General features: G+C 39.1%; 1 protein-coding gene across 1 annotated transcript in view; it reads left to right on the top strand.

The window, feature by feature from the left end:
- The first annotated feature begins 9214 nt into the window (after window positions 1-9214).
- LOC129657931 (transmembrane protease serine 11C-like) overlaps window positions 9215-11008 on the top strand; it is a 68829-nt gene continuing 67035 nt past the window's right edge. The window contains exon 1 of the mRNA XM_055588698.1: window positions 9215-9270. Coding sequence (XP_055444673.1) covers window positions 9215-9270 — 56 coding nt within the window. The remainder of the gene's footprint in view (window positions 9271-11008) is intronic.

Here is an 11008-nt window from a genome sequence, read left to right as displayed (position 1 = left end):
CTTTCTCTCCTCTCCCCATCCCTCCCTCTCTCTCCCCATCTACTTCCTTCCCTCTTTTAATAGATGTACATCCAAAGAACATGCATAAAATATATTAACATTTAATGGCACAGCAATTTATGTAATATGAATTATGAATGTTACTGAATTTTTATGGGATTCTAGCATGATTATCTATGTGTCAGAGCGTCCACCTTTTAAAAGCTAATTCATGACACCTGGATGTCAGAACAACTACATGCATTATGATGAAAATGTCTTGTATTTACTCAGGTAAAATTGTGAAATCATTCACTTAATAGAAGCTGAAAATTTAACTGACTCTCAGTGAAATGTACAAATAAGTACTGGTACACATTATTCCAAATAAACTATTTTAAAATCACTTCTCTGCCTAAGTATTTATTGAAAGTTATGGTTTATGAAGGACAATCCAAAACAATTTACTTAATTGGTTCTCCAACAAGAGAACTGACAATTAGACTCTACAGTTTTGGCACTTTCAACTGCCTTATAATCAAGCTCTATAACTAAGCAAGCATCTAGCTTGACACTTCCTCGCTGCTCCCAATGAGGACAATATTAAACTGGTCATTTAGAGTAAGTCTCAAGGGAATGTGTTTGTGCAAGAGTGTTGGTGTGTTTTCATGTTTGTGTGTGTGCCTTCACATAATCATAAACATACTAGTTTCTATGTATTGAAACCTATAAAGGAAAGTACTTCTTTAGCAGATTTGATTATTTTTTCAAAATATTTAGCAAATATTCATATCTTTATGAAGAGACATTTGAAGAAATCCACCTCTCACATATCACTTCATCTCCAAATTCTCTCATGATGAAGCAAAAACTTTAAATTCATCAGGAACAAAACAAATTATCCAGAGCAAAGAAATCACACTGATCAGAATTCAAATTAAGTAGAAAGCCATTCTGGTGAAAAAGAGAACTGAACTAAATGAGAAATTAATTTAAAAAGCAAACAAAGCTCAGGCATTTTCCTACCTCCAATCACACAAGTTAGACTTGAATTATTTATGCAATAAAAATCTGTTGATACAGTATTAATAAATGATTTTTTCCTTGAAAAATTCATCCATCTAATGAGTCATTCATTTCTTTACTCATCGATTTGTTTGCCAATAGATTTTGAGCACTTCCAATTTGCCAGGAAAATTGTTGGCCAGCTGAGTCAACTTCAAGGAAAGAATAAGATAAGCAGAAGAAGATGCAAAAGTCCTGAGGTGATTACAAGTTTTCGGGTTTGAGGAACACTAAGGGGTTTCCCAGGTGGCACTAGTGGTAAAGAACCCACCTGTCAATGCAGGAGACCTAAGAGACACGGGTTTGATCCCTAGGTTGGGAAGATCCCCTGGAGGAGGTTTGACAACCCACTCCAGTATTCTTGCCTGGAAAATCCCATGGACAAGGAAGCCTTGCCAGTTACAGTCCATGGGATTGCAGAGTCAGACATGACTAAGCGACTAACACACAAGAAGTCAGCATGACTGGAGTGAAACTAATAAAAGACTGGTGTTAGGGGAGGTTGAAGAAATAAATGCAAAGGTAAAATTCTGAAAGGAAATTAGATGATGATGATTTTTTTTTTTTTTTTACTTTCTAGACTTCCCTGGCAGTCCAGTGGTTAAGACTTCACCTTTCAATGAGGGGGGCATGGGTTTGATTCCTGGTCAAGGAGCTAAATCCCATATGCCTTGAGGCCAGAAAATATGAAGCAAAAGCAACATTAAAACAAATTCAAAAGACTTTAAAATGGTCCACATCAAAAAAGTCTTTAAAATTTTTCTATTTTCTGAAGTCTACACTGGTGAAACTGAGGTTAATCATCAGTTGGATCTGTTAAACCTGGAACCTACTTCACTGATCGAATTCCTTTTAATTGCTACTACAAAACTTGTATGTCCTCCAAGTGGCATGTAATCTAAACAATATAATGTTTTCCCAAGTTGTGTCCAGTTCAAGCTCCAGTTGCTTAAGACTGGTGGAGACGGCAGACCCTCCAACCTGGAATGCCTGAGTGACCACTTAGTGACATTTTGATGTCAGAGGGCCAGGTGCTCCACCCTCAGAAGATGCCAACACCACCATTTTATGACCATGAGTTCTATGATGAAGGCTGTAGCTTAGTTACATCTGTGCAGAAACACAATTACCTTATCTTTTTCTTATTTCCAATCATCTTTCCCCATTCTCCCCACACTTCCAACCACCCTGTTTGTTTATCCCAAGTCCCTCCCTTTGGGAAGTCCGATTTAATATTTTGTTCTCCCGTCTCCTCACTTGGCCATCTCATGAATATGAAACAAAGTCCCCCTGAAGCTGAGTTCCTCTGCCAAATTTATGATTAACCTCTCTATCCAAAACTATTCTCCCTTTCTTGCCCCATACCTATTAAGGAAAGAGGAGATTCAAAGAAAAGAGGAGCTTGATATTGAGCAAGACCCTATGGGGTCCTCCTGGGAACAAAAGCACTTCCTTGTCCCCTCTGTTTCTTGTTCAAAGACTTTCCCTGAGTTCCAAAGAGCACATTTAAACTGCTAATAATTAGGAATGTGAGTGAAAGCAAAAACAAAGGAAAAGCAGCCAAGAAACCATAGTGTAATGATAAATAAGAAAATTAGTTCCTCTTTAAATTATATACATAACAATCTGATACTTTTCTTTGAGTTCTTTGACAGGAAGTAAGGCCCTGACCCAGATGAAGGATGGCAACTTCAGGCTGAGCACAAGCATGTAGACCTCAGATTGGTTGGAACCAGAAGGCTGCTGATTAAGATTCCTGGACCAACACCCTATAACCTCACTACCAACCAATCAGAAGAAACTCATGCATCCTGCCCTTAAGTTTGCCTTTAAAGATTCTTCCCTGAAGACTACTGGGGAGTTTTAAGTGTTTTGAGCATGAACCTCCCATACTCCTTGCATGGCCCCTGCAATTAGCCTTTCTCTGCCCCAAATTCCAATGTTTCAGTTTGTTTGGTTCCATTGTGCATCAAGCACAGGAACTTGGGTTCAACAACAAATAAAAACTTTCTCTGTGGCAACACTTCGTGGTCTCAGCATTTGGCTTGCTATGCATCGGCAAATGAACCTCATTTGGTTACACTGGCTACTCTGTAGAGAAAGGTAAAGAGGACAAGAGAAGAAGGGAGACAGTCAGAAGACTAATGCAGTAATCGAAGGAAAAGATGGGACTGATTGGATTAAAGAGCTAACAGTGAAGATGGTGAAAAATAATGCCATTCAGAAAATATATGTGGGGAGAAACAACAAGAGTTTCTGATAGACTAGATTCAGAGGCTGAGGAAAAGGAAAAAATCAAGGTTGACTCAAATTAGGAGTCTGAACCACTGAGATGAAATTTGAGAGGAGTAAGTTTTGCTCAGGGGTGGAGAACTGACAATTTCTTTCTGAATCTGTTACATTTTAAACATACAAGTAATAAGGTCAGGTCAGATCAGATCAGTCGCTCAGTCGTGTCTGACTCTTTGCGAATCGCAGCATGCCAGGCCTCCCTGTCCATCACCAACTTCCGGAGTTCACTCAGACTCATGTCCATCGAGTCAGTGATGCCATCCAGCCATCTCATCCTCTGTCATCCCCTTCTCCTCTTGCCCCCAATCCCTCCCAGCATCAGAGTCTTTTCCAATGAGTCAATTCTTAGCATGAGGTGACCAAAGTACTGGAGTTTCAGCTTTGGCATCATTCCTTCCAAAGAAATCCCAGGGCTGATCTCCTTCGGAATGGACTGGTTGGATCTCCTTGCAGTCCAAGGGACTCTCAAGAACAACTGTAAATGTAAATACATATCTGTAGCTCTGGGGAGAGAGTGAGACCTGAAATATCTATTTGATGACATTTATAGTTTCAGGGAAGTGGGGGACAAAAACCATGCTGGATGACTAGAAGAGGAAGTGGGAAATAGAGCTTTTGGAAAATGTAAGGAAATATCTTGACGATCAAGAAATATTTTGATAGCTAAAGAAGATGGAATGATTTTAGCATCACAACAGAAAGGGATTTAAATGAAAGAAGTTAAATTTGATTTTCTTAAAATTAAGAACTTTCTATCCAAAATACACTATTAAGGAATAAAAAAGTCAAAATGACAGAGTGAGAAGATATTTGCCATATACATAATAGATACCATATATCTAGAATGCGTGGGGAATGACTACAGATCAAAAGGAAAAGATAATTCAAAAGAAAAATGGAAAAAGATTGAAAAGGCATATCAGAAAAAAAGAAGTTTAAGTGGATGATGATGCAAGATGAGGGGTTTAACCTTATTAGAAATAAAGAAATGTAAAATAAAGCTACTGTAATGTATCACAGCTACACATGTACCAATGGATAAAATTGGAAAGTCTGACGATATCAAGCATTGGTCAGGATGTTGTTGTTTAGCCACCAAGTCATATTCTGACTCATTTGTGGCTCCGTGGACTGTAGTCCACCAGGCTCCTCTGTCCATGAGATTTCCCAGGCAAGAATACTGGAGTAGGTTGTCATTTCCTTCTCCAGGGGATCTTTCCAAGAAAGGGATCAAACCCACCTCTCTTGCATTGCTAGTGGATTCCTTACAACTGAGCTGCCAGGGGCTCATTGGTAAGGATGGGAGAGTGTAAATTTCTTTAACGTGAAAAAAAAATGACATTATCAAAGAATATCATATGCATATCCTACAATACAGCAATTTTATTCCAAAGTGAACCCTCTAGAAATGGTTCCCATTGTGTAGAAATATTCAAAGCAGTATTATTCTTCCCAGCCAAACAGTGGAAACAACCAAATGTCCATCAACAGTAAAATGGACAAATAAATCTTATTTTTCACACAATGGAATACAATGCAGCAATAAAAATGAACAGACTAGAGTCACACCTAATAACATGGCTGAACCTTAATATGCCAGCAAATATGGAAAATTCAGCAGTGGCCACAGGACTGGAAAAGGTCAGTTTCCATTCCAGTCCCAAAGAAAGGCAATGCCAAATAATGCTCAAACTACCGCACAATTGCACTCATCTCACATGCTAGTAAAGTAATGCTTAAAATTCTCCAAGCCAAGCTTCAGCAATACGTGAACCATGAACTTCCAGATGTTCAAGCTGGTTTTAGAAAAGGCAGAGAAACAGAGATCAAATTGCCAACATCCACTGGATCATGGAAAAAGGAAGAGAGTTCCAGAAAAACATCTATTTCTGCTTTATTGACTATGCCAAAGCCTTTGACTGTGTGGATCACAATAAACTGTGGAAAATTCTGAAAGAGATGGGAATACCAGACCACCTGACCTGCCTCTTGAGAACCTATATGCAGGTCAGGAAGCAACAGTTAGAACTGGACATGGGACAACAGACTGGTTCCAAATAGGAAAAGGAGTACGTCAAGGCTGCATATTGTCAACCTGCTTATTTAAATTCTATGCAGACTACATCATGAGAAACGCTGGGCTGGAAGAAGCACAAGCTGGAATCAAGATTTCTGGGAGAAATATCAATAACCTCAGATATGCAGATGACACCACCCTTATGGCAGAAAGTGAAGAGGAACTCAGAAGCCTCTTGATGAAAGTGAAAGAGGAGAGTGAAAAAGTTGGCTTAAAGCTCAACATTCAGAAAACGAAGATCATGGCATCTGGTCCCATCACTTCATGGGAAATAGATGGGGAAACAGTGGAAACAGTGTCAGACTTTATTTTTCTGGGCTCCAAAATCACTGCAGATGGTGTTTGCAGCCATGAAATTAAAAGACGCTTACTCCTTGGAAGGAAACTTATGACCAACCTAGATAGCATATTGAAAAGCAGAGACATTACTTTGTCAACAAAGGTCCATCTAGTCAAGGCTATGGGTTTTCCAGTGGTCGTGTATGAGTTGGACTGTGAAGAAAGCTGAGCACCTAAGAATTGATGCTTTTGAACTGTGGTGTTGGAGAAGACTCTTGAGAGTCCCTTGGACTGCAAGAAGATCCAACCAGTCCATTCTAAAAGAGATCAGTCCTGGGTGTTCTTTGGAAGGACTGATGCTAAAGCTGAAACTCCAATACTTTGGCCACCTCATGTGAAGAGTTGACTCATTGGAAAAGACCCTGATGCTGAGAGGGACTGGGGGCAGGAGGAGAAGGGGACGACAGAGGATGAGATGGCTGGATGGCATCACCGACTCGATAGACATGAGTTTCGGTAAACTCCAGGAGTTAATGATGGACAGGGGGGCCTGGTGTGCTGCAATTCATGGGGTTGCAAAGAGTTGGACACGACTGATCGACTGAACTGAACTGAGAAGGCTTCTTGAACACTTCATTCTGCTTTACTAATTGCCTCTGCCTTAAAATCTAAACAAACTTCTCATTATAATAAAAAATGTTCTGTTTTTGGCCTTGACTCCTTTAAGTATAGACAGTCCCAGGGACTTGACACATACCCTGAACTCCATTTAGCCACTGCCTCCAACAAAACTCCCTCCATGCAAGAAAAGAAAACTAAAGCTTCCATAAGTGTCAGTGCAATGAAACAGGGACTCTGAAAGTACAGAGTGAAGTCACTCAGTCATGTCTGACTTTTTGCGACCCTGTGGACGGTAGCCTACCAGGCTTCTCCATCCATGGGATTTTCCAGGCAACAGTACCGGAGTGCATTGCCATTTCCTTCTCCAGGGGATCTTCCCTACCCAGGGATTGAACCCCAATCTCCTGCATTGCAGGCAGACAGTTTACCCTCTGAGCCACCAGGGACAAAATGTAAACTGGGTTTCAAGTGAGTTGGCCAGAAGTAGTGTTTTACTATAACTTTTAAACTACTGTACTTTTTTCTACAATGTTTGCTTTTCAGTTCTAATGCTGTCCTAACTCAGTACCTCTCATACTTACTATGGGCCACCTGAAAAAAAAAAAACAGAAACTGCATTTTGATCATTTCATGATGATTTATCCATCCTTATAAGGTAATTTCAGTAACATTTTTTTGTCCTGAACAGGCTTAAGATGCAACCCTGTTTCTTTTTAACCGTAAATATACCCCTTTCTCTCTACTTTTGACAGTAAGAGCAATTTCATGAACTCATCAACATTGGCTCATAAGATATGTGTTTATCACCCACTTAGACTAATTAAAAGAAAAAAAAAAACCTTTAAAATTATCCCACAGATGTTAAAGTCTATATAATTATATTATTCTGGTTTTAAAAGGAAATCTCCATTTGGTTTATAGCATTTATCAGAAAAGAAAATATTTTTTTCCTCTAAAATGCTGAAGCTTTTTATAATCCTTTCTCTAAAACTTTTCTCTATAGAAGACTCAGCAAGCAGTAATAGTCGTCGTCGTCGTTAGTCGCACAATTATGTCTGACTCTGTGACCCCATGGACTGTAGCCCGTCAGGCTCCTCTGTCCATGGGATTCTCCAGGCAAGAATACTCGAGTGGATTGCCATGGCATTGTTATTATAAATTGACGGTGACTTCATTTTTTTCCCAAACCTGACTCAGGAACCATCAATTGCAAAATGAAACGCCTTTAAATTTAGGGTAACGCTTACCTATGGTACTGCCAGCAACGCCCACAGGAAAAATAAGATGGAATCTAGGCGGTAAGGTCAACCTTCCTTTGTGCTTAGTCTAGTTTCATTTGCTCATAGAGGCCCCACACAGAGGCCTTGCACCTAACACGCGGGATTAGCATTCCCAGCACAGAACCACCAAGCCGACCACTTGGCACGTGTGCAGAATTTGCGCACAACGCTGGAATCCAAGATGGCGGGAGGGGGCCAGGTGAAGAAAGGCTGTGCCTAGCACTCCTAACCTAGAGTGTGAGCCCTGTCAGAATAGCACCCACCTTGCAAGAACTGTGTGCACCCAGCAAGATCTCCTCCAGATGAGGAGAATTCTGTAAATCTACCCTGCTGCCAGCCTGTCAGGGAGAACATACAGACTAGAGCAAGAGCTCACAACTCTCCATTCTTGTTGTTTGGTCGCCAAGTCATGTCTGACTATTTTGCAACCCCATGGACAATGGCAGGGTCTATGTGGAACAATATTTCCACTTGATCCTATAAGTTTGAGTTTCTTTTACAAAGACTGTTATCCAAGGAAGCCTTTGCTCCCAGCATAACTGGATTCTCCCTTCCTGCTGGTCCCTGGCCTCTGGAAAATTATTTTTCTTCCAAGTGGCTAAACATCAGAATGTTTCCTATCTAGTCTCCACAACATTATCTAAATTGGCTGCTAAGAACCAGAATGATACCTAAAAATCGGAAAACTTACTGGTTATTCCATATATACTTTTGATAAAAAAAATAATCAGCACATTTTGGACTTCAGAGAATGAAAAACTCTTTAATGAATGCTAATGTTAGGTTAGCAGTAAAAATGTCAGGGATGAAGTCATGAGAGGGTGATATGAGTCTAAGGAGACAAGAGTTATAAGTTGTAGAACATTAAGATTCTAGTGGAGGGTTAGAACTTGGAGAGCCATTGGTCTTCCACCCAAAAGCAATAAAGAAATTGATGCAATCTAGGTACAGGGGCTGGATGGCATCACTGACTCGATGGACGTGAGTCTGGATGAACTCCGGGAGTTGGTGATGGACAGGGAGGCCTGGAGTGCTGCGATTCATGGGGTCGCAAAGAGTCGGACACGACTGAGCGACTGAACTGAACTGAACTGAGGTACAGGGTTCCCCAACCTCCAGGATCTACACCTGATGATATGAGGTGGGGCTAATGTAATAATAATAGAAATAAAGTGCACAATAAATATAATGCCCTTGAATCATCCCAAAATCATCACCCCTTCACATCTGTTGAAAAATTGTCTTCCACAAAGCCAGTCCCTGGTGCCAGAAAGGTTGGGGACCACTGAAGAGAATAAGGGCAGCTGCTCTCTTCAGATTCACAAATACAGAACTGGGTAAAGACTATCCTTCTCAAACCAGGTGACCTTATTGCTTCCTCAATCTCAGTGACTGAGAATTTTAAATTTTGCCTCTACTTGTGTTGAGTATTTATGATTTATGGAATAGCTCATGTTTTACTAATGTACAATTAGGAAATGCTCAGAAAGTGCTTTGAAGATGCAAAGTTGTATGAGCACTAAGTATTATCATTACATCATTATCATAAAACACATAGTAGCCAGAATCTCATAAGCTAAATAGGTGAGAATGACTGAGCTGCACAGCACTCAGGGAGAAGATGGCAAAAGGACAGCCTCCACAGAGAGAGCAGGCATGGACACCACTGCAGAACAGGTGGGCCTGGGGGCTGGGCAGCAGGGGGGCTTGCCCTCGTTTCTCAGAGAAACTTTCTAAAGGGACCAAATTCATTAAAGTAGCTTCATTCGTATTTTAAATTCTCAAAAATGAGCTTTTTATGGAAATAGGAACAAAGTATATTCCAAATCAAAGAAAAACAAGAGTGATTAAGATTGATAAATTCTAATCATCAGAGTCTGTTTTTTTGTGTGTGTGTGAGAAATTTTTTCATCACAGTTAAAACATTCATGACAAGTGTATATATAAATTGCTGAAGCAAAATTGGGACGTTTTACTTTTTAAGATAACTTCACTTTGAAAACTGAAAGATCACAAGATAGTTATATATATATATATATATATTTAATGGTGTGTGTTGATACAGAGACATTAATGTTATATTTATAACATGCTATTTTACCTATAGGAAGTGATAGATAAAAGTTTAAGTCTTAATTTTTGATCACTGAAATATAAAATGCTTCATTGCTATACATTTTTACTGGTATGATTTAATATTTTAGATAGAAACAAGAACAGAAGGAGATTTTTTTTTTTTTTTTGATTAGCAACACCATATGCTTAGATAGCAATTGGCCCAAAAGTCAAAAAATATGCTGACTGGTTCCATGGCACACACAGATGGACAGATAAGTTTTGATTAGCACACAAAGATAAATGTTCTCACACATATTATAGTCTTTTCTGTTACTTCAAAATGCATGCCTTAACAAGTCCATTAGGCCTGATCTAGATTTTTAAACAAGTTTTCTGGTTTTCACATCTTGACAACATCTAGATTCTAGGTGAACAGTTTAATAGAGGTCAGAATGTAACTTAATTAATAATTGCATTCACATTAATATTTAATGTAACTATAAGAGATAAGAGAACTCCCAAAATCTTTTCCATTAAATTGTGACTGTTAATCCCTATGATTTAATTAACAAAAAGTCTACTAAAAATGTTTGGTCTTGGCTCATAGTAATATATTTTATGTTCATGTTAACTTGCTCAGTTCCTTATGCTCTATTAACAATATATGAGAAATAATGTACAGACACACCCTGATTTCATCCCTTCAAGGAAACAATTTTTAAGTAAAACTCACCAGTTAAGTCACACTTTCTGAAATTGATAAATCATCTTCAATACCATTATTACACCTGAGTGGCTTAAAAATTGTTGTTGTTGTTGAGTTGCTAAGTCATGTCCAACTCTTTGCGATCCCATGGAATGCAGCATACCAGGCATCCCTGTCTTTCACTATCTCCTGGAGTTTGCTCAATCTCATGTCCATTGAGTCAGTGATGCCATTCAACCATCTCATCTTCTGTCACCCCTTCTCCTTCTGCCCTCAATCTTTCCCATCATCAGGGTCTTTTCCAATGAGGATTCAAGATACACTTGGTGAATAAATAAAACTCAGGAGAAATAGGCATGTTGTTGAAATCTAAATGTTTTTCTATTCCTCATGCCACCTCCCACCTAAGACCCAACAGACACTATTTTGCAACAGACACTTCATATAATAGCACTTTAAGAAAGTGGAATTTAATATGTCTCACATTGTTTCTAGAGAATACTTTAAAGAATCTGAATGGTGACAAGGTTTAATTTGTCTTTTGAATTTAGGAATACCCACACACACACATACAAACAAAACACTCAAACAGAAGATAACTACTTTCCAAGTCAATAAAACCCATCTTCATCTTTGAAAACTCAGATAATA

The sequence above is a fragment of the Bubalus kerabau genome, chromosome 7 (genome assembly GCF_029407905.1).
Source record: "Bubalus kerabau isolate K-KA32 ecotype Philippines breed swamp buffalo chromosome 7, PCC_UOA_SB_1v2, whole genome shotgun sequence".
In the NCBI taxonomy this organism is placed as follows: domain Eukaryota; kingdom Metazoa; phylum Chordata; class Mammalia; order Artiodactyla; family Bovidae; genus Bubalus; species Bubalus kerabau.
The sequence above is the reverse complement of the archived record's forward strand: the minus strand, read 5'-3'. Positions and strand labels throughout refer to the sequence as shown.